This window comes from Lactuca serriola, chromosome 9 (assembly GCF_051521515.1).
Source record: "Lactuca serriola cultivar US96UC23 chromosome 9, Lser_US96UC23_V15, whole genome shotgun sequence".
NCBI lineage: Eukaryota > Viridiplantae > Streptophyta > Magnoliopsida > Asterales > Asteraceae > Lactuca > Lactuca serriola.
The window spans coordinates 156,758,702-156,783,773 of NC_136416.1; the positions used below are offsets into that span (position 1 = coordinate 156,758,702).

General features: G+C 38.0%; 1 protein-coding gene and 1 long non-coding RNA gene across 2 annotated transcripts; both read right to left on the bottom strand.

The window, feature by feature from the left end:
• Positions 1 to 205: 205 nt before the first annotated feature.
• On the bottom strand, positions 206 to 882 carry LOC145077081 (uncharacterized). The gene is made up of 3 exons (XR_013692940.1): positions 747 to 882; positions 500 to 636; positions 206 to 414 (listed from the first exon to the last, which is right to left on the bottom strand). It is a non-coding gene; the product is annotated as an uncharacterized LOC145077081 (long non-coding RNA).
• Positions 883 to 16,826: 15,944 nt separating this feature from the next.
• Positions 16,827 to 18,979, bottom strand: LOC145074566 (receptor-like protein kinase FERONIA). Its single transcript, XM_079020919.1, has 2 exons — positions 17,850 to 18,979; positions 16,827 to 17,263 (listed from the first exon to the last, which is right to left on the bottom strand). Exons 1-2 carry the CDS (start codon positions 18,898 to 18,900, stop codon positions 16,911 to 16,913), a joined length of 1,404 nt encoding a protein of 467 aa, XP_078877045.1. The 5' UTR covers positions 18,901 to 18,979; the 3' UTR covers positions 16,827 to 16,910.
• Positions 18,980 to 25,072: the final 6,093 nt, after the last annotated feature.

Sequence of the window (25,072 nt, forward strand, 5' to 3'; positions counted from 1 at the left end):
TCTAGAAATGGACTTGCCCATTCTACTAAAGTGAATGTAGAAAAGAGCGATTGCGGTTCCCATGCCCGCTGGCCTGTCAGGGTTTCCCACAACACCACTCCGAAACTATAAATGTCACCCGTAATTGTCAAGTGACCTCTAACAGTGAAGTTCAATATTTATATTAATCATAAAATAGAGACATTATTTTTTTTGAACCACTACACTTGATTATATTTGTAGGAAAAAATAACCATCGTCCTTTTGAAAATACAAACTTCATCCAGAATTTATAAATATGTAGCATATACCATTAAGTCGATCCTCTTGGTCGAAATAACGTAAGGTATCCATGTCACGTGTACTTGTATCTGATTCAGAGAATTTAGGCCGACCTTTAGCCAAACCAAAATGCCCCAACTTTGCATTAAAATTCTGGAATAAGAATAAATGCTTAACTTTTATGGCATAAAATGAAATTATCGCCTCCAAAAAAATTATGTAACTTAACAGGTACTACCTTATCCAACAATATATTAAAGGTTTTAATACCACCGTGAATAACTTGCTCCTTTGACGAGTGTAGATAAGCGAGTCCACGAGCTACTCCTATCATTATCCTAAGACGTGTTATCCATGAAAGTGGTTTGGTAACATCTGGTGCATTTGAAAATTAATCATGTCACATCATCTACTTCATGGCAACAATTTAACTTTGAGTAAGAATAATTCAACAATAGTTATTGAGAGAGATTCAAGTAGATTACCTCCAAATAAGAAGTGACTAAGATTTAGCTTAAGAATGTGGGTGTAGTCGTAAACAAGCAAGCAATTTTTCTTCTTATCATTGCAGTATCCCATGAGACTAATAATATTTAGATGAGGCAACCTTCCAATGCCTGTCACTAGTGTTGTCACTAGTGTCTGATCTTACAACATTTCAAATTACATTTAGCAAAAGAATTCATAAAAAAATAGTTTAAGCATTTTATTATAAAAGGACTCCCGAGTTCCATTCACAACATAGAACATAGATATACAAATAAGCATTATCCATGTTTAATTCCAACCTTGAAGGATAATATTTTCCATGTTTTTCTCATGGTTTAATGCCGTGTTCTTAAGCCACTTATTTGGAAAGAAACAAAGTGAATCAGGACGCAACAATTAGCATGCATCTTTTATGTTCTTGTGCTTTTGTATATGAAGAGAAAGGAACCTGATGGAAACTTTTTGGGTGACTTTCACTTAACACGTCATATATGGTTGAATGCAAGAAATAGCAACATACTACACTTAATTTTATAATAACATCCTCCTTTGGGTCTGTTGTTACAGGGTTGTATTTTGAAAAATATACCAAATTATAGTGATGTCATCAAAATACAAAACAATTTTCAATTGCGAAATTTTCATATAAACAACTACATTTTCAACTCTTTATCTAAAACCACAACTTTATTTTTTCTATCTTAAAAAACATTAGACCTGTCAAACGTGTCGTGTCGTGTCAATACATTAAACGGGTTGAAAGGGTTTGACCCTAACCCGACCCGTTTAAATATCGTGTCGTGCCGTGTCAACCCGTTTATTTTCGTGTCGGTTTTCTGTCAGGTTTCGGGTTAAGGTTTAGATCTTGTAAATATATTGTGTCATAGCGGGCTGAAATATTTTAAAGGTTGGAAAGTAGGAGTTGTGAAGTCAAAAGGGAAAAAGTGAAACACTGGAGTTTTGAGATGGAACGACAAAATTTAAAGTAAGTTTAGAAGGACAAATAAAAAGAGTTAAAGTTGGGGATCAAAAGGGATAGGTGGTGAGGATGACTAAAATTAAGTAACTTTGAAATTTTGAATATTACTTCTAATTATTGAGTTTGGCCCACTACAAGTCTATAACATATAATATAATTATAAAAATATGAAATTTATAATTAATAATATATAATTAAACATGTCATATTCGAGTCATCTTTGAGTTAAAAGTCTTCACCCTAACCCTATCCGTTTAATTATCGTGTCGTGTCGTATCAACTCGTTTACATAAACGTGTCGAAATCTCTGACCCTAACCCGCTAATTTCGTGTCGGGTTTTCGTATCGTATCATGTTTTGCCAAGTCTAAAAAACATTCATATTTCTAAAAGTTTCCTGTAAATCATTCATATTAAAAAAAACATCACTTTTTAAGAAAACATTATTTTTTAAGAATCCCACGTGATTTCTGGCCACGAAACAAAGTTTATTCACCACTAGAGGTGGGAATGGTTCCATTTTAGTTTGAAAAAAAAAATTCGTTTATTATTATTAATTTATTTTCATGGGTTTCTTCATTAATAATGTTGCAAAAAAATTTAACAAACACATGATTTTCTAAAACATAATACAAGACAAAAGCATCACATCCTTATCATTATATTTTCAAAAGAAATCGTAAATGTATAATAATAATTTAATTTTTAACACAACCAATTAAACATGCATAGATATAGAATGACATAATTTTTGGGTGATCTGGTTTATTTATTTTTTTCAAGTTTTTATATATAAGAAATCAACACCCTATACGTTTTGAAAAACCTATGGTTTGAGTTTTGTTTTTTTGAAAAACAGGTTTTTGTATGTTCAATAGAAACAAAAAAAGGAACTAAACCAAAAGACTACAATTGTCATCTTTTGTATATGTTTAATTGATTAATAGTGTTAAATTTTAAAATGATTATTATACATTTATGGATTTTTATTGAAAATTAAAATAATTAGCACGTGTTGGTGTTGCATATATACCTTTTCTTCAAAATGGTACATTAATAAAATTGGTGACTTCATTTTTGGCATTACGCAAAAAAGTTGCATGTATTCTTTTTACATTGGGTTTTAAACTTGCATGGCCCCCAAATGGTGAAGAGTGAAACTCACTTAATAGCGCTTGGCAAAGATGGGATAGTTGAGGAATGAACATGTAACCATCAATGCACCATCTTCGACTTTGTGATCTGGGAATTGACGAGGAGATGCTTATGCTTTTTGAAGGAGGTCTTTCCCAATAGAATCTATAGCAAAATATTCTAGTGAATGACAATCTAAGTTGGTTCGGATTTGGGCATTCATTACTTTGTTTTCTTTATAGTTTATAATGTACCCCAACATAATATTCAGAAAGTTTCTTTCCACTTGTATTATTCGGGGAGGCTTGTATGACTTGTGAGTAAATGCTTGATACAAAACATATCGATGTTCAGAAGCGTTTATGGACAAATGAGAGAAAGTAAGATGATAAATTATTTATTTTCTTATATATTCCATGATGCAATACAATGTATATAAATAGATGCAAACCTATGTGCTAACTAGAACTAAGGAACATAATAGAGATCATGTGGTTGAGGGAAACGTGGGACATGAAACAACCTATTAACTTATAATTGTCAGAATGTGATGGTTTTCCAAACACACGCAACAAAAGTAATAAAAAATTTGTATCATCACATTACACTTTGGATCTTGTTTATACAACTAATAGCAACAAAAAATGACAACAAATGAGATTATCACCTTTGTTGTAGTCGATCCTTTTGGTTTCTTGGATGATTGGAGAGCCAAAACGAGAACTCCTCTCTTGTAGTAGCACCGTAAGATGATGATCTATGTTATATGACTTGTTTTTCTTCTCTATGATTGACAAAACCAAACCCTACATTGAGAAGGGAGGGGTTTTCGAGAGCAAGAGGAACGGGGTGTTTGGGAGTGCTCTTTTAAAATGACTTATTGACTTATTGGCTTTTCAATAAGTCAATAAGTTAAAAAGGTGTGACATCATCTAATTTTCAGAACCAAAAAGAAATTTCCTTACGTTTTAAAAATCATGATACTTCATTTGTGGAAAATCCCAATATATAAAAGTCTTTTGAGAACAAGATTGCCTCAAATAAAATCCTAAGGATGTCATAATCAATAAAGATACATAAGTTACAGCGTAAAGACCTAATGGTCATGACACCATTGCAGTCAGTCTCTTAATCACTAAACATCCTAATCAAGATCCAGTAACTTAAGTCTTGATACCTGTGATACATACAAACTGAATGGGTCAGGTTGAGAAACCTGGTGAGATACATAGGGATTTCAATCCTACAATATTATTATGATAATATTCCTTAATTATCAACCCTGCAAAACCGACTGTTACCAATCAATATATTTCAAAGTTAGATACCTATAAACCAATCATACCCATCCCAACCGATCCTAGTCCACAGTTATCACAAAGATAAACTATTTTAGAGTAAGGGTTTGACTACACATCTAGGGGTTTCTTTGTCTAGTGAAAGTCATAAAGGTACATGAGCCATCAGAGTATTTGACAGATATGGTATCGCATTTCATCTACGTCTGTGGGTAACCCACACTAGGAACGTAATTCACAAGACCGTATAAAATGATCAAATGTTGTCATCTTACTCTAGGAGATGACCAGACATACCATTATAGTTACCTGATCTTGACCCACCACTTTTTTTCATCCAAAAATGAATACTATTTATACTCAGGTATGTATTTCGTACCATCAACATCTAAAAGTGTCATGGAATAGAACTCTACTCTCCATTCCTAACTTACGCATATTTTGTAAATGAGACTACCTAATATCAAACTTAACTGAACTAGACATCTATAATATAATAAGTCTTATCTTACTAGTAGGCAAGGCTACCAGGCTTATAATCAATTTTACTAACTACTCCTGTTTAGACAACACTATACTGTCCTAGTGTATATATTCAACACAACGTATTAAGCATTTAATATATATATTTATCTTTTTTAGTAATAATACTTCTATTATCATGGAATATACATCTCTTATCACATATAGAAACGTATATGGTTTGCATAGAGTCTAACATATATTCCAGTCAATAAACATATAATTTACATATAACTTTCAACAAATATTTAATACTTTAATTAATACTTGTATTAAATTCATGTTCATGAATGGAACTATGCACTAACTTGTTAAAAGTGGATGACTGGTGATATGGTCAGAGCTTTGCCTAACCTATTAACTTTTCCTTTGACGTGACCTAAGTATAATTATTACTAGGTTTTAGTCTTATACTCATTGTGAGTAACGATAATCTAGATTCCTCAACAATCCTAATGTCTACATCAATATCTATCAAGGAGAAACCAGGTAAGATCATATCAGAGGTAGGGTCCGTGTAGCACTTGGTTCCTGGTACGTAAAATTTTTCTTAGTGTTTTTCATTTTTAGCCTTGGACTCGGCGAGTTGTAGGTCCGACTCGCCAAGTAGAGATGGGATCTGGAACACGTTTAAGTTGGCGACTCGGCGAGTCCATATTCTGGAATCGGCGAGTCCTCGCTGTCTAATGAAACCCTAAATTTCAAGGGGTTGCACCCTATTTAAACCCTCTTATCCGCCCCCACGGTCGCCCCCTTCACCCTCAGAGCTCTATACTTCGTTCAAGCCTTGTTCCTTGTGAGATTGAAGCATTTTGGTGTGTTTTCTTGAAGATTTGGAGAGGGAAGGAAAGTAGATCAAGAAGAGAAGAAGGAGGCTAGGCATATTTGTGTTATCTGAGTGATTTCCTTGAGGTATAACTTAGTTTCCCTCTGTTTTCATGCTTATTGTCCCTTGTAGCTCCATGAAAGTCCTTCTTGAGCCTTTCTCCAAGCTTGTTTGTGTTTTAGGGTTCATAATAAGTTGTTTAGCCTCTAGATCTAGGCATGATTGAGCTCTAGGAGCTTGGATCTACTGCCTTTATGGAGCCATATTGCATGAAAGCCCTAGATCTACTCTTTTGGTGCATTTTGAGCCCTAAAACCCTCATGGGTGATTATTTACACGTAAAGTTGGAAACTTTACGTGTTAATCAGGCCCTAGAAACCCAGATCTATGAATGACATGAACTGGATTCAAGCAGAATCACGTGTATAGTATTTACATGTGGCAGACTCGGCGAGTCGAGTCGCGAGTCCCCGAGTTTTCCCCATTTTCGTGTTGCGGGTTGGAGTAGTGAGTCATGGGGTGTGACTCAGTGGGTCGGAAGCCAGACTCACTCATGAAGTAACTCGGCGAGTCAATGCCATGACTCGGCGAGTTCAAGGCAATCTTCTTGCCTCAAGAACAGACTCGACGAGTTGTTCATACAGCTCGGCGAGTCTCAGCATAGAGTGTTCTTCGGATGAAGATGAACTCGGCGAGTTGTTCATACAACTCGGCGAGTAGGATGAAGGACTATTGGCCTTTAGTTTAGAAGGAGGACTCATCAAGTCAATGCTTAACTCGACGAGTAGAGACGGGTTTATGGTCGGACAAAAGGATAGGGACTCGGCGAGTTGGCAAGTCAACTCGGCGAGTCGGGCCAACTGGCAGTTGACTTTGACTTTGACTCTTGATTGGTAAGGGGTAAATGGTCATTTTACCCTGAGGACGGTTAGCAGTATTTGACTAAGGGTTTTGTGGGAATTATAGCCGGAGGATTTCCGGAGCGGCAACAGTAGAAGACAGTCAATTCCCACACAGATCAGCAACTACTTTGAGGTGAGTTACCTTCCAGTAGCAGTAGGGGGTGAAATAGTCCCCGAAGATCGGTTGTTAGGACCGATGGGTAGTCAGCACCCCATAATGGCTTGACATGGGTAGTCAGCACTCCAGAACGGCTTGACACGGGTAGGTCGGCACACCAGAATGGCCGTACCGGGTAGGTCGGGCACCCCAGAATTGCCCGACAGTGTGTATGATATATAATTGTATGGTATGTGGTAATATAGGGGAACTCACTAAGCTTTGTGCTTACAGTTTTCAATTTTGGTTTCAGGTACCTCTCCTTCGAAGGGGAAGGAGTCGGCACGGTAGCAGTACATCACACACACGCTTTGTATTCCGCACTATGGGATCCTCCGGGGTTTTGTACTCTGATAGTATTATGTTTTACGAAATGGTTTCCAAACAAACAACATCTTTTATGAAATGTCATGATCCGTGAATGTTTTATTTTTTCCAGACAAACAACATCTTTTATGAAATGTCATGATCCGTGAATGTTTTATTTATAATGTTTTGCAAATGGTATGTTTTAAAATGAAATTTTTGGCTTGTATTTTTAGGACGTTACAAGTTGGTATCAGAGCCCTGGGTTGAGGGATTTGGACACACCTTCGAGGGTGTTTGAACTCAAATCGAGGGATTAAAAGATTTTAGAAAAAGAAAATGTTTTCTAAAATGCTAAGTAAAGTGTTTTAAGAAAAAACAAAGTGTGTGATGTGCGCGACCGGCCGAGCTCAAGTAAGTATTCCCCAAAGTACCCATACAAGATTATGTTATGTTTATCAGTTTCAGTAGAATAGCATGCTAGAATAGGACTAAGGATCTAGGAGTGATGCCTTATGTGCCTGCCTCATGTGCTTCAGTGTATGAAAATTGCATGCTAGAATTGAGTAGACAGCAGTAGGATAGCCTGTTAGGGTTATGCCTGATAGTATGAGTTTAGCATTGTACCCTAGTACAACTGTCCTCTATGAGGACGAAATTGCCTGAGATTGTTCCTTGTGTCTGAATGCTGCTTGCTTTGTGCTTCGAGGGGACTCTGAGTAATGGGAGTTAGACATTAGATGAATACGTCACGTCACATGTGATAAGGGTTGAATAATCTTAGAGTGCTGGATTTGGCCTTACTGCGTGACTTTTGTCTGAGTCTAACCGTGTAAAGCCGAGTCTGATACTCGAAGGATTATCTGAGCCTCACCACATGTGATGGTATTCAGGTAATGACTAATTGGCATTACAAGGAGGCCTTCAGCAACTGAGGACCGGGTAGAGTGGAGTTAGAGATTTCCTGGGGCAAGCCTAGGATGAGTTTAGCAATGATCAGCGGTAGTGAAAGGGACCTGGTGGAGTCAAGGCAGTCCTTGGAAAGGGTACGGATAGATGTGGAAGGTAGTATGGGCCCGTACTACTGAAAGTAGATGATCCGTACCCGAACTAAGGAAGGCCAAGATAAGACCAGGGAACTTGTAGTAAGTGTGATCCCTCCAGTGGTGTCAGTATCGCTAACAATTATTATTTTTGTATTTCAGAATGGTGGTACTACGCTCAAGGCTAGCAGTTGGCAGTTCAGGAGAGGGATCGGGTTCGGGATCAGGTTCCGAGCCAGTAGATGAGGGGCTACGCGGGTTCATCGCGTTAGAGATCACCAGAGCCATCCTTGAGTCGACCCCCATTATCTTCGGGTCGATCAAGGAAGGGATATTGGAGTTGATGGAGGATCGCCTCAGGGCATTTAGGAGCGACATGATCTGCCCAGTCGAGATCTCGCACACTGTCCTTCAAGGACTTCCGGGGCAGTGGTGCGCCGGATTTTCACGGGGCGAAGGACCCCATAGCTGCCAGACGATGGATTGCAGACATTGAGTCCGCACAGATGATTAGCTTCTGCCTTGAGGGGTCGAAGGTGAGGTTTGCAGCAGGGTGTTTACGAGATCGAGCTAGGGATTGATGGGAGTCCGTGGGTGACTCGTTGGGAGCCTCGGCTGTCAAGGCTATGACTTGGTCAGACTTCGCGACCAGGTTCAGGGCAGAGTTTGCGCTGGCTATCGAGCTTTAGCAGTTGTCCAGGGAGTTCTTGGATATGAGACAGACGACGGAGACTGTGGCGGAGATCACCGCCAAGTTCCGGGAGAGAGCGTTGCTGGTACCCCAGTACGCGGGTGATGAGGATATGAGGAGGACCCGCTATCATGACATGCTACGAGCTGATATTCGGGAGCATGTCAGTTTTTCAGTTTGCCCTACCCTGGACTCTATGATTGCCAGGGAAAGGGAGAGGGAGATAGATCTGGAGCACATCTGGAAGAGGAAGACAGAGGAGGGTCAGGCAGGAGGGGCTTCGGAGAAGAAGCCTAAGGGACCAGATGGTAGGCCGAAAGGCCAGTCAGGACCGAGCCGCTGCAAGAAATGCGACAGGCCTCATGAGGGGGCATGTAGGTTGGGAGTGTCGGGCTGCTATAAGTGCGGCAAGACGGGGCATTTCAGCAGGGATTGTACCACCCTTGCACCTGTGATCCAGACATCGGAGTTGCTGTGTTTCCACTGCAACCAGAGGGGCCACAAGAAGGCCAATTGCCCCCAATTGACAACATCAGCGCCGGCTAAGGCGCCAACTCCAGCTACCCTTCGAATTACAGATGGCCGGTAGGTCAAGTCAGAGGCTCTAGTGGTGAGGAGCCGGGCATTTCAGCTGACGATAGAGGAGGTACGCGCCGCACCCGATGTGGTGATGGGTATGATTCTTTCCCTCTACTTTATTTTTGCAATGTTATGATATTGATATGTGCTCTGTGTATATGCATTAGGATCGTTCCATGTGAACGGTATTCCTGTTCAGGTGTTGTTTGACTCGGGTGCCACTCGATCATTTGTTTCCCTTGCACTTAGCAAGAGGTTTACAGAGTCTTCAGGCATGTTGGATTGCCCTTTAGAGGTAGAGATTGCCGATGATTGATCGGTGTAAGCGTCGGTAGTATTCAGGGATTGTTTCCTAAGGTAATTTGAGGAGCGCTATTTGGTGGATTTGGTTCCCATCCCATTGCAGGGGAACAAGGTGATTATAGGCATGGATTGGTTGAGCCCTAATGGGGTGGTGATAGATTGCGCACAACAGTTAGTACGGATCAGGACCCCAAGTGGGGGAGAGTTGGTGATCCACGGTGAGAGGCCACAGCGTGGACCCACAGTATGTTCATTAGCGAGAGCTAGGCGTTACCTTCAACAGGGTTGCGCGGGATACGTCGCGTATGTTATGGATACCCGGGATGCGGGTAAGACAACGATGAGCGAGGTTCCAGTGGTGCGAGACTACGCTGATGCGTTCCCGGAGGAGCTTCCTAGAATACCACCGAAGCGTCAGGTAGAGTTCAGGATCGACCTAGTTCCTGGTTCGGCTTTGATAGCCAAGGCACCATATCGGTTGGCTCCTCCCGAGATGCAGGAGTTGTATACGCAGCTGCAGGTGCTGCTAGACAAGGGATTTATTCGACCGAGCAGTTCACGCTGGGGAGCCCCGATCCTGTTTGTGAAGAAGAAGGATGGGTCGCATCGGATGTGTATAGATTACCGGGAGCTGAATAAGGTAACGGTGAAGAACCGTTACCCACTCCCGAGGATTGATGACCTCTTTGATCAGTTACAGGGAGCATCTTGGTTCTCCAAGATCGATTTGCGTTCAGGTTATCATCAGATGAGGGTCAGAGAGGAGGATGTACTGAAGACCGCGTTTCGGACGCGTTATGGCCATTACGAGTTCGTGGTGATACCATCTGGGCTCACCAATGCTCATGCCGCATTCATGGACCTCATGAACCGCGTGTGTAGACTGATGCTGGATCGGTCTGTGATAGTTTTCATTGATGACATCTTGGTTTATTCCAAGACGCAGGAGGAGCACGAGGACCATCTGAGAGAGGTTTTGGAGACCTTGAGGAGGGAGAGCTTGTACGCCAAGTTCTCCAAATGTGAGTTTGGGTTGCGCGAGGTGCAGTTTCTTGGGCACCTCGTCAACCAGAGCGGGATACCAGTAAACCTGGCCAAGGTGGAGGTCGTGATGAGATGGGAGGTTCCGAAGTCTCCATCTGAGATTCGGAGTTTCCTAGGATTAGCAGGCTACTATCGGAGATTCATTCAGGATTTCTCCAAGATAGTCGTACCCTTGACACGGTTGACTAAGAAAGCCGTGGTCTTTCGATGGGGGCCTGAGCAGCAAGCAGCGTTTGAGATTCTAAGATAGAGATTGTGCGAGGCGCCAATCTTAGCCCTGCCCGAGGGCGTAAAGGATTTTGTGGTATAGTTTGATGCGTCCATCTCGGGCTTAGGTGCGGTATTGATGCAGAGGGGTCATGTCATTGCTTATGCCTCGAGGCAGGTGAAGCCTCACGAGGCGAACTACCCGATGCATGATTTAGAGTTTGGGGCGGTGGTCTTCGCCCTCAAGATTTGGCGGCATTACCTCTACGGGGTTCGATGTACCATTTACACGGACCACAAGAGTTTGAGGTACCTCATGGATCAGCCAAATCTGAACATGAGGCAGCGTCGGTGGTTAGACGTGGTGAAGGATTATGATTGCGAGATCCTTTACCACCCGGGGAAGGCCAACATGGTGGCCGATGTGCTTAGCCGTAAGGCGGCATCGATCAGGGATGTGTGTATGAGGATGACGGTGGTGACACCACTGTTAGAGCAGATTCGGGAAGCCCAGCAGGAGGCTATGAAGGAGGAACATCGGAAGAGTGAGCGAATAGTGGGTCAAGTCACCTCCTTTGATTATGATAGCCGAGGGTTACTAACACTACACCGTAGGGTGTGGGTGTCGTATTATGGAGGCGTGCGCCAGATCTTGATGGAGGAGGCACACAAATCCTGATTCTCTATTCATCCAGGGGCGACGAAGATGTATCGGGATCTTCGTCTAGACTATTGGTGGCCCTGCATGAAGCGGGATGTGGCCTGGTACGTCGAGCGATGTTTGACCTGCAGGAAGGTCAAGGCCGAGCATCAGAGACCGCACGGCAAGATGCAGCCGTTAGATATCCCATTATGGAAATGGGAAGATATTACGATGGATTTTATCACGAAGCTTCCCCGGACGGCGCGAGGAGTGGATTCGATTTGGGTCATCGTGGATCGGTAGACCAAGAGCGCCCATTTCATTCCGATTCAGGAGAGTGTCTCGGCCGAAAAGTTGGCCGATATCTATATCAGGGAGATAGTGGCACGACATGGGGTGCCAGTGTCAGTGATATCAGATCGTGATGTGCGGTTCACTTCCAGGTTTTGGAAGAGGTTTCATGATGAGTTGGGCACTCGTTTGCATTTTAGCATCGCCTTTCACCCGCAGACGGATGGTCAGAGCGAGCGGACCATCCAGAAGTTGGAGGATATGTTGCGGGCATGCGTATTAGACTTCGGTGGTAGTTGGGATACATATCTTCCCTTGGCTGAGTTCTCATACAACAACAACTACCACGCGAGTATTGACCGTCCCCTATTCGAGATGTTGTATGGACGGAGGTGCAGGACCCCGATATGTTGGGGTGAAGCTGGTCAGAGGGTCATGGGGAGCACCGAGGTGGTGCTCAAGAAGACCGAGAGGATCCAGCAGGTTCGAAGCAGGCTTCAGACTGCGCAGAGTCGGCAGAAAAGTTATGCCGACAAGCGTCGATCAGACCTGGAATTCCAGGTCGGGGATATGGTTCTCCTGAAAGTGTCGCCTTGGAAAGGCGTCATTCGATTCAGGAAGCGGGGCAAGTTGGGAGCCAGTGGAAGAAATGATGGAGCATTACTCCGAGCTGTTTCAGGATCGAGCAGCAGACTTCGAGTGTTTTTCATTTTTAGCACCTGGTTCCTGGTACGTAAAATTTATCTTAGTGTTTTCATTTTTAGCCTTGGACTCGGCGAGTTGTAGGTCCGACTCGCCGAGTAGAGACAGGATCCGAAACACGTTTAAGTTGGCGACTCGGCGAGTCCCCGCTGTCTGATGAAACGCTAAATTTCATGGGTTTGCACCCTATTTAAACCCTCTTATCCGCCCCCAAGGTCACGCCCTTCACCCTCAGAGCTCTATACTTCGTTCAAGCCTTGTTCCTTGTGAGATTGAAGCATTTTGGTGTGTTTTCTTGAAGATTTGGAGAGGGAAGGAGAGTAGATCAAGAAGAGAAGAAGGAGGCCAGGCATATTTGTGTTATCTCAGTGATTTCCTTGAGGTATAACTTAGTTTCCCTCTGTTTTCATGCTTATTGTCCCTTGTAGCTCCATGAAAGTCCTTTTTGAGCCTTTCTCCAAGCTTGTTTGTGTTTTAGGGTTCGTAATAAGTTGTTTAGCCTCTAGATCTAGGCATGATTGAGCTCCAGGAGCTTGGATCTACTGCCTTTATGGAGCCATATTGCATGAAACCCCTAGATCTACTCTTTTGGTGCATTTTGAGCCCTAAAACCCTCATGGGTGATTATTTACACGTAAAGTTGGAAACTTTACGTGTTAATCAGGCCCTAGAAACCCAGATCTATGAATGACATGAGCTGGATTCAAGCGGAATCGCATGTATAGTATTTGCATGTGGCAGACTCGGTGAGTCGTTCATCTGACTCGGCGAGTCGAGTCGCGAGTCCCTGAGTTTTCCCCTTTTTTGTGTTGCGGGTTGGAGTAGTGAGTCATGGGGTGTGACTCAGTGGGTCGGAAGCCAGACTCACTCATGAAGTAACTCGGCGAGTCAATGCCATGACTCGGCGAGTTCAAGGCAATCTTCTTGCCTCAAGAACAGACTCGGCGAGTTGTTCATACAGCTCGGTGAGTCTCAGCATAGAGTGTTCTTCGGATGAAGATGAACTCGGCGAGTTGTTCATACAACTCGGCGAGTAGGATGAAGGACTATTGGCCTTTAGGTTAGAAGAAGGAGTCGTCGAGTCAATGCTTAACTTGACGAGTAGAGACGGGTTTATGGTCGGACAAAGGGATAGGGACTCGGCGAGTTGGCAAGTCAACTCGGTGAGTCGGGCCAACTGGCAGTTGACTTTGACTTTGACTCTTGATTGGTAAGGGGTAAATGGTCATTTTACCCTGAGGACGGTTAGCAGTATTTGACTAAGGGTTTTGTGGGAATTATAGCCGGAGGATTTCCGGAGCGGCAGCAGCAGAAGACAGTCAGTTCCCACACAGATCAACAAGTACTTTGAGGTGAGTTACCTTCCAGTAGCGGTGGGTCTACGGCCATAATGCCGGCCCACCAGTAGGAGTTGTATGTTAGATGATTGTCTTTGTGGTATCATCTAGGTTTGCTACTACTTGATATGTTATATGCTAGCATGATATGTATATGTGATAGTAGTAGAGTTCGGTTATTAGGACCGAAGGGTAGGCCAGACACCCCAGATATGTCTGACAATATGTGATGATATGTTTATATGTTGTCATGATATGTTATATGTGATAGTAGTAGTAGGAGGGGAATAGTCCCCAAGTTCGGTCGTTAGGATCGAAGGGTAGATCGGACACCCCAGATATGTCTGATAATATGTTATGTTATGATATATGTGATAGTAGCAGTAGGGGTGAAATAGTCCCCGAGGATCGGTTGTTAGGACCGATGGGTAGTCAGCACCCCAGAACGGCTTAACATGGGTAGTCAGCACCCTAGAATGGCTTGACACGGGTAGGTCGGCACCCTAGAATGGTCATACCGGGTAGGTCGGGCACCCCAGAATTGCCCGACAGTGTGTATGATATATAATTGTATGGTATGTGGTAATATAGGGGAACTCACTAAGCTTCGTGCTTACAGTTTTTAGTTTTGGTTTCAGGTACCTCTTCTTCGAAGGGGAAGGAGCCGGCACGGTAGCGGTACATCACACACACGCTTTGTATTCCGCACTATGGGATCCTCCTGGGGTTTTGTACTCTGATAGTATTATGTTTTACGAAATGGTTTCCAGACAAACAACATCTTTTATGAAATGTCATGATCCGTGAATGTTTTGTTTATAATGTTTTGCAAATGGTATGTTTTAAAATGAAATTTTTGGCTCGTATTTTTGGGACGTTACAGTCCATTTGGTATATATAGTATAGTGTTTGGAAATCACACTTTAAACACCTCATTAAATATAACCTAGACATCACCCTCGTAAGTAGATCAATTAGTATTATGACATGGAATCACTGATAAATCTTATTTATAGATTCATAATAATGACTATAAATATAAATATTAGTTACACTTGAATTAAGATAAGTGCAACTTCACTTATAGAGATTTTAGCGAAAAGTTAGAAATTGCATTGGGAGTTCGCAGAACTCCGACCTGATAGCTTCTATTTACTGAGCTCTCTGATGATTTAGAATCCCGCTAAAAATTTCTGAGTTCAGAAGAAAATTGAATCTCAAAGGAATAAAACCGATTAAGAGAGAAAAGGATGTGGATGTGAGGGAAATGGGCAGAAAATGGTATCTATTTCTAAGGGTATGGGTGACGGAGGGGGGGGGGGGGGCACCGTGTTTTTTTAAAAGGCACATCGTGCCACAAAGTTGACTTCGCTCCTTGGACCTCGCGACACGTGGCATGCTCAGACTAACTCAATGTGGCTAGCTTCTAGAAGCGCACATCGCGCTTATATGCGAGTGGCGTCGATGGAAATTTTCCAAAAATTAGTATATTCTTCATACAATCCCTATTTTTGATATTTTTTATATCCAACCATCGATGATATCTTAAAATTTCATTTAGGGTCTGTCGGCTAATTCTCATATTATTTTTAAAGTTATATTATTAACAAGTTTAGACTATTAAAGTCCATATAAAAACCATAATTTTTTCATACAAAATCCATTCTCGACTGTCTTTATATCAACGGACTCCTATTCACGAGATATTCAACTCTCATTTAAATTGTTTTGTCTAACAATCAACTGATTTTAATTCCGATTTTGTGCTAATACAGTCGTGCTAAAACTTTGAAGAATCACAACTTCCTTACATGAAGTTAGATTTGGACATTCTCTATATGTATGCTCTCGGTTTTATGATTACTATGACTTTTGTTTAGATTACTTAAGCTAATAAGCAATTGATCTCCGATTCACTTTTCATGACGCACACAATCATGTCTATTTGATCGCGAAACTTCGAAGAAGCATAACTTCTTTATACGAAGTCGGATTTAAGCGTTCCTTATATCCACAAGATAGTCATTACGACTACTATATCTTTAGATGAGATTATCAATTATATATTAAATGTCTAACCCAAATTTGCAGGGGTTACAAAAGGTTTTTGGTAAATACTAACTTTTTAGTGAAAAAAAGTCATTTTTTCAAAAAGCCAAGAAATCCTTACTTTTCCAAAAAGTCAATAAGGAGTTTGAGAATCAATCACAAACACGCCCGAAGAAAAAGGGAAAGGTGGCTGGTTTTATAATGGGATTCGTGTAGGGTTAAGGGTTTTAAACTCTTATCCTTTGACTTGGTATAATTATCCTTTGATATGCAATATAATTACCGCAAATTCAAATAAAGAGTTTTTTATACGTAAACCCTTGTACTATTTTATATAAGGAGTTATTTACACGTAAACCCTTGTAGTATTTTAGTTTCTAATTAATCACCATCTCTTAATGAATTAACAAACTAGTCCCTCTAATTTTTCTTTTATCATCTTATGCTTAAATCATATATTGTGTGTAACCCAAAATGACTACTATTTATAGAAATATCACTGACTTGTTGTGACAATGGACATTTTTCCAACAATAACATATGTATGAGAAATAGTCAATGAACGGTAGCTAAGGATCCGATTGTGTTGGGCTCTTTAGTCACGACAATGAACCAACATGTTGTGCACATAAGTTGGTCTTAGGTTAGGCTAATGGAGTTGGTTTGTTGAGGTGTAAAAATTGGCCTCTGTCTTGTATTATGTTTTAGGAAGTTATGTGATTTTGTTGAGATTTAGCTAACATTGTTAAGGAAACCAAAGAAGATTAAAACAAACAAAAAGAAAAAAAGAAAAAAAACAAAACGATTGATTGGAACAAAAAAATGAATCTTTAATAGTTTGAAAGTCAAAACACGAATCATGGTCACTCTAGTGGTTAACAAACCTTGTTTCATGGTCAGGAATTACGTTTTGTTATAAAAATAATATTTCTTCCTAAAAATGATGTATTAAAAAAAATACATGAAATTTTCTTTGAAAACTATTAGAAATACGAGTGGTTTTTCGAAAAAAAAAATAATAAAGTAGTGGCTTTCGGATAAACGGTTGAATTTTTTTTTTTGAAAATTCCCTTTTATAACAGGGTAGATTCTCAAAGGTACAATGACTTAATATGATATTATAATAGCAAATAAATGGAAGTTTGTTGTCATTTCTTGCGTTTAGCCCTTTCATAATAGTGTATATATTTATTGATACTTACCTCTGATTCTGGAAGAACTTTATAGTACCTTTTAACAGCAACAAGAATTCCAACACACCTTGCTGATGGGGCAAATGTTTTATCGTCAACCCAACCTGTGAACACCTCACCAAAACCATCCCTATCGATGAGCCACTCTTGACTAAAGTTGCTTGTAGTCCTTTCCAAATCGCCAAACTTAAATATTTTCAAACTTGGAATAGGAATTGTGAAACATTTTTCTTCATCCTTTACATTATCACCGTCACTTCTAATTTTGCCCTTGCTATTATTACTTGATAGCTTTGAATCATCATGGGCTGAAATAGATAAATACAAACAGAATATATAATTGCTATTTCAAATCCCCCACCACTATACAGTAGTTCTTATTTACTTCATTAATTTAATACCCTATATATCAATTGTCTTTCCTATCCCAATATATATATCTGAATATTAGCATTCAACTGTTTTATACATAGTTCACCTATCTATTTCCCTTTTAAATGGTTCCTTTTTAAATATAATTATTTTTATCATTAATAGAACTTAGGTAAATTATTAGAAAACCAAAATGGTTCTTAAGAACCTAAATCAACAAACATCCAACGAAAGTTTTAGAATGATTCCTATTACACCTAGCATCAAAACCCGACAAACATGTTGATCAAAAGCCATTGTTCACTACTAATATGAATTGATGCTAATTAGGACTAGATGATTGGATTTTATAACTTTATCATAATCAGGGTTTAATTTCCAATGTTTTTCATGTTCTAAATGTATGTGGCTGTGTTTTAAAATTTTAGTAATTTTCAGCTAATGCCTGCACAGTTGGATACGCAAAATTTAAAGAATCTATACACACAATTCAATAGGAGCTTGAAATACCAGGGTTCTCACCATTGAAGGGAAAGACATCTAGCATTCTTCCAAATATTGTTTTGCTAGTCTGTGAGGAACTATCAATTTTCTGTTGTAAGTTTTGTATAGAATCAAGAGTGACCACAACTTCAGCCATTGTAGGGCGCTGTTTTGGATTGTTGAGCAAACATCTCTCTACAATTCGAACAAACTCCTTCAAACATTTCGAGGATATTTGAGCCTTTATGCCAGAATCAATTATATTATTCAAATTTCCTTCTTTGATAGATTCTTGAGCCCATGTCACTAAACCCCACTGCTCCTCATCAAGTCTTCTATCAACTGCACGCTTTCGACACAACACTTCCAACAACACCACCCCAAAAGCATACACGTCAGACTTCCTAGTCAGCTTTCCCGTTGAGAAATAATTTGGATCGAGGTACCCAAAAGTGCCTTTAACAAGTGTGTTCACACAAGTAGTTGGCTGATTCTTTCCACCTATTCTTGACAACCCAAAGTCTGAAATTTTAGCTTCCCAACTTTCATGTAACAAAATATTTGAGCTCTTGACATCACGATGTATAACACCAAACTCAATCCCAGTTCCAGTGTGGAGGTAGTCTAACCCACGAGCAGTACCTATACAGATCTTGAGTCTCTGAAGCCATGAAAGAGGGGTATGGAGTTTATGGAGGTGGTCTTCGAGTGTTCCATTGGGCATATATTCATAGATCAGGATCATCTCTTTTTCATGATTACAGTAGCCAAGCAAAGACACAAGGTGACAGTGGCGTAACTTGGAAAGCATCTCAACTTCTGCCCGAAACTCTGTTGCTCCTTGAGACGACATGGAATCCAGTCGTTTAATGGCAGCAATGGTGACACTTGATCCGTTGATAATGTTTCCTTTGTAAACTTTTCCAAATCCCCCATGCCCAATTACTAATGATTCATTGAATTTATCGGTTGCTATGAGAATCTCAGAAAATTTAAAGTGACGACATGGTTGTAACCATTCTATGGAGGAGGAGGAGGAGGTGGTGGTGGATGGTTGAGATTCCTTTCCGTTTCCGGTCACCGCCAACATATTTATGATGCAGAACCAAATGAAGAAGGAGAAACAGAAGTTACAGTTGTTGTTCTATGAATGATATTGAAGCTTCACAGTCAACCTTCAAAATGATAGAGATGAGCTCAACGTCACTCCAATATTTGAAGCTACATAAGTACATAGTCAACCTAAGAAATGGTCAAAATGTATTGTTGATGTATTATTTTATATATATATATATATATATATATATATATATATATATATATATATATATATATATATATATATATATATATATATATATTATATTATTACATTTTTTAATGTATCATCACTAGTATTAATAAATATATTGACTAAAATTATGGCCTGTATATAGAATTAAGTGTTGAAATTCTCAAAATGAACCAAGCGAAAAAAAATATGATGCAGGCAAGAACAAGCTTCCAAGCTCACATCCTTTTTCCGTTGTAAGGATTTTGTAATCAATCAAAAACCATCATAACATAAAACCACAGCCTGTAGAAGAACATTACAAAAAGGAACAATAAACTGATGTTTTATAAACTTAACCGATTTTGACATTAAGTTTCTAGCGTTTGGTAAAACAAGAACGTAACAAGATGTTAAAATTATCATATTATCCTTTTACAATAATAATAACTGAACATCGCATAACTTCAAAGTAAACAATGATTTTCATAAAAATTTGTTATAAATCCATAAATTAAAACAAATTCTAATACTAATTACTCGAAATCACTTCAATATTAACAAAAATTTCAACTAAAACTGTTTAAAAAGTAAAGGTACTCATTTTCACAAATAAATTAATAAATACAAAAGCAACGGCTTAGAACTTGATTTAGCCTTGATATATAGTAAATTACCAGTTTAATCTTAAATTTATGTTTGTATGGTGTTGCTTTATGTCTCTACACACAAAGCTTTACTTCCGGAAGATGTAGTTGATCACAATACTTTGATGATTGACTAGGTGTGAGACTCATGTATTACATGAGTTTATTTAAAAAAATATATATATAAAATTTTAACAATTTGAAAACTTTAAATTTATAAGAAAAATACGAAATTTTTTGAATTATTAAAATTAATGAGACTTTAATGCATTAGATACATTACATATATAAACCATTTCTAATAAATACCTTACATATATATTACCTTATATATTAAATGTGAATTTTAATTTAATAAAATCAAAAATACAATAAAATAACAAGTGGAAAATAGATAAATTTAAAATTTCTAGAAAATGTCATGTGTCCAAATGAATGAGAAGAGGACATGTGACAAAGTCATTTTCATTTATTAGGGTAGATTAGGTTAATTATAAAATCATTCTTTTAAAAATATCTTATTTTTTAACATTGGGTATATTTAAATAGACCCATGTTTGGGTGGGGTCTACCGAATCCTCTCAAAACTATACGGTTTAACTTTGTTAAGAAACCTACGATCATTTTATTTTATTTTTTATTATTATTATTATTATTATTATTATTATTATTATTATTATTTAATAAAAATCACAACAATGCATGATATATGAAGTTTTATACAAGCTACAAACAAAAAATTTAAATGAAAGCTACGGTTTACAAATATTCAATGCACGTTTTGTGTATTGAAAGCTTGCTTGTACACCGTATGTTTCATGGGAACCTACGGTTTCAATTTTATTTATTTATTTATTTATTTTTCATTTTTTCCCAAAAAAAAACACTTATACTACCAACCCTAATAAACAAGATAAACAAAAAAAAAAGTTATAGATTCGGAGACACACCTGTTTGTTTTTTAAAGGCTTCATTGAGAGAGAATTTTGGACTTGAAACACACTCAAAATTAGAAAAAATGAATTTTTTTAACTTTATATATTCTAGGCAAATGGGCCGCGAAACAGTAGCCGGCCCACCAAACCGTAGGCAGTCCACTAAAAGCGTAGTCAAACAGCCTTTGACCGTAGGTAATTTAGAAGTCTACAGTTTTGGAGACTATTTCCGGCTAATGACATAATTTTGTCGTTAAATTGAAAAGTAATTAGTAAAAATAACTAGTTTATATAAAAAATTAAAAAAAAAAAAACCTCATGGATGCTCAAATCAAATGTTGAAACAAGAAAACCCCAAATTTTACAAAAAAAAAAACAAGAAAGAAAGAAAGAAAATGAAATTAATAACTAGATCCTAACTTCAAATACAATAAATCATCGATGTTCAAATAAAATGTTGAAATCAAAACCTTAAAACTAAAATTAAAACTTATAACTCAAAATTTACATAATTTCGATTTTACATTCCAACCTACGTTGATTTCAAAAAGTTTAACTGATTTAAAAAATCATAGTAGAAAAAAACACTACAGATTTCAAACCGAAGTAAAAAAAAGGTAACTAAAGAGGATGAAGACATTGAGTATGATAAGGATGAAGAGGATGTGAAATCAATTTTAGCGACCGTGGATTTGGTGGCAGGGGTGGAGGATCTGAAATCAAGTAGCAATGGAACATAAATGTAGAAATCAAGTAGAAAAGACCACATTCTCCTTATTTTAGCAACAATAAACAAAGACGATGATGGTGTAGAAGATGTGGTTGTCGTTGGCGGTGTAAAAACTTTGGTGTTGACAATCTAAGAGGGTGTTTTGGATTTCATCTCAAACCAACTTATTAATTTATTAACTTTTTGAAAAGTTAATAAGTCAAAAAAAAATGTTTGGCTAAAAGAAAAAGACTTTTATAACAACTTTTCCTTAACCCTTCAATAAGGAGATTCTAAGAAGTTAGAATTTTTAACTTTCTAAACTTCTTTTTGACTAAATTGTAAAATTCAATATTACCTTAAAATACATTTAAGTTAAGACAAACACTTTTTAAAAAAAAAATACCTTATTGATTTATCGACTTTTTCCATCATAAAAACTAATCTGAACACTTTTTTTTAAAACTCATTTTCTTACCACCATAAGTAATAAGTCTTTTTTGTCTAAAAGTTATTTTGATGTTTCAAATGAAATCTCAAACACCCTTTAAGTGGTTTTGGGTTTTAAACTTAAGAAACAAGATAAGGGTCATATATATCATGTCTCGATAAGAAGGGATTGTGTGGGTGGATGGGGTGAGTTAAGGGTAGGGGTGGGGTTCTTCTCTTTTTAATCTCATAAATAACAAACAAATAAGAAATAAAACAAACAAGAAATAAATAAGTGTGATATAGTCTTTTCAAGTATGTTAGGAACAAAAACTCAACAAAATCATACTCTCAACTCCAAACACCACTCTCTTTCATGATTTATTCGAGCTTCTTTATGATTTCGTGTCACGGTGAACAAACAAAACAAAAAGAAAAGTCATCTCAATGGAAAGAGAAGGACCTACAATAAAGACTACTGACCATATTCTCGTTCCTAGTCATTTTTCATGTTGTCATAATCCTTTCTAATCGGATGCTAGGAAGTTTGGTGCCAATGTTGGTATCATGCCCCTCTTTTTTAATAGAAAACAAGTTAGATAAATAAAATTAATTCAAAATACAAAAAAGTAATTTGAAAAATATAAAACAAGAATAATAATAACATTTCATTAAAACAAATAAAAATGTAAATAATACAAAAAACACAACTTAATAATAAATTTTAAAATAGTTGTGAATGTTTAGTATATAGGCGATTGCAATATGTACTAATAGATCTGAATGAAGGTTGTGTTGGATTTCTTAACTATGCATCTCCTGAAGAATAGCTTAACTTACTTGTTGATTAGTTAGAGGATTTTCCACACGATTTCAACATCTCGTTGCATCTTTACCTTCTAAAATCATATTGTGTAAAATCATGCAAGTGTATATTATTTATCTAATTTTCGTTGGAATCATTATGTTGTTCAAGTATACCCATTGTTGCAGAACTCATCCTACTCGATCAAGTACTCGGGTATATGTTGAGGCGGTTTCTAAGAATCGGGCAAAAAACTCGGAATTAGTTAAACTCGGAGAAAATCGATCAAACTTGGAGAAAACCGGTCCAACACGGTCAAACTCAAAAATAATTGTTATATATAGTCATCTATTTTTTTTAAAATTTTTAATAAACGTATGATATTTGTTATATATATATATATATATATATATATATATATATATATATATATATATATATATATATATATATATAGTTTTCCTAAAATTTATTTCTTTATAATTACTCAATCCGAATACTCCCCGCCTAGACCAGGTACTCGCTACCCACTAGTTAACCGACCTGGAACACCTAACGACTTCTGTAACATTGAGTATACCCTAACAAATTTAAAGGACACCAAAAGCTTGTCTGGCATCCTTTATTGCTGATTATTGTGTTGTCTTGAACCTTTTACGTTTTCCGTTGGTTAGATGGGTATAAGTTTTCACAAAATAGCCTAAATAAGGTAAATGACATCAACAAGATAATATCTACACTTATATTTTACAACGTTAACATGAAATGGACAATTGGTTGTAGTTCCATGTACCTTTTTTTTGAATAATGGTGATTGATAGAGAATATCGAGGTTCTTGTTGGAACCAAAGAATGCATAACGTTTCCATAAATTTTGCGAGGCTATGAGTTTAAGCATAATCATCGGGTTCTCTTCATCACCTCTCATGTATTAACCTCTCCATGTTGTTGGGAAATTCTTCCATGCCCAATGCATAAAATCAATGATACTCAACTGTCCAAGAAAGCCATGTTTGGATTCATGTGTAGCGTACAAAAGTTGTATGTCATGCGTAGTTAGTTTACACAAATATTCATCTCCATACAACTTAATAGTATTTTCACACAAGAATTCTATACTTTCACATGATGTTCTTTCTAAAATATTCAAGTGCCTATCATATGCATCAACTATTATCTCGTTTGCTAATTATCCTATTACAAATATGCATTTCTACAATGGAGTACAGTTCTCTGGTTCCTAGCATTCTAATTTAATCTAAACCATGGATAGTGTGTCTCAGTGTAATCAACTTTTCACAATTAATTCTATTTACATCGAGAACCTTCTTCTAAATTCCTAATCATCAAGTACATGAATTTGGAGCAAAGGAACCATGTAAGAGATGATCATGTGTAGCTTTACAATCTCTATGAATGCAACATCTCATTTTCTATTATCCATTTTTAAGCATCATATACTCTTTTTAGAAGCTTAAAAACAATTAAAAATTAATAAAAAAATATATAAATAACATCAATTAAAAAATAAAAAATAAATAATATATAAAATATTGAAAGGGTTCTAAATTATAATGGACTAAAATGGTTAAGTTAGAAATTTATTATATGGTTTTTTTACCAGAGGGACCATTGTTGGAAAATCTGAAAGCTAAGGGTCCAAAGTGTAACATTTTAAAAAAGGGCCTTTGTGTAGTAGATCTTAAGGGATGCATCCTTTTACCCAATGGGCCAAACCCTAGCCTGTGGGGGTGCACCCACTAGGTTTATATGCATAGAGGAGAGGAAGACCAATTCGTGTACACCTCTCATGCTACCACAATCATTTATCCCCTTGTCATTGGAAACCGTCGTCTTCGGACGCGAGACCATCGCCTGATGAGAGGGGGGAGGGGTTGGAGTGTGTTGTTTTTGCTTAGATGTTTAGAAGTTTAAGTGGTATATTTCTTCATGTTTCCTAACTTCTTCTTCTTTTACCTTGAAACACATCATACATGTAACACCCTTTCCTTAGGTGAATTTCCTTGAGTTGTTCAAGTTTAAAATTATGAAGATTTTGAGCTTCCGCTGGGCATGCATAACGACTTACGTAGGGGGTAAGTTATTATGTGCCTGCAAGCAATTCACACCCTACGCAGGCCATAGGTGCGCTGAGTTTAAACCCTAATTGAGGGGTTGTGAGCCCTATTTAAAGGATCCAATCTCTTGAGAGCCTCCCCAACCTTAGCCTCCGCCCTATTCTTCTCTAACTTCGAAACTCTATCTCTTGGTGTGATCCTTGAAGCATTTTGAGTAACTTTGTGTGTATTTTGGTGAAGAAGGAGGCCTTTGAAGGATCACTTGGAAGTCCATAGCTTTTAGATCTTGATTCTACTCATCCTCAACATCTCTCTACAAGGTATAAAGTCTAAATCTTGTTGATCCTATTGTTAGATCTAGCTAGTTGAGAGTTTTTATGAGTTTTTGT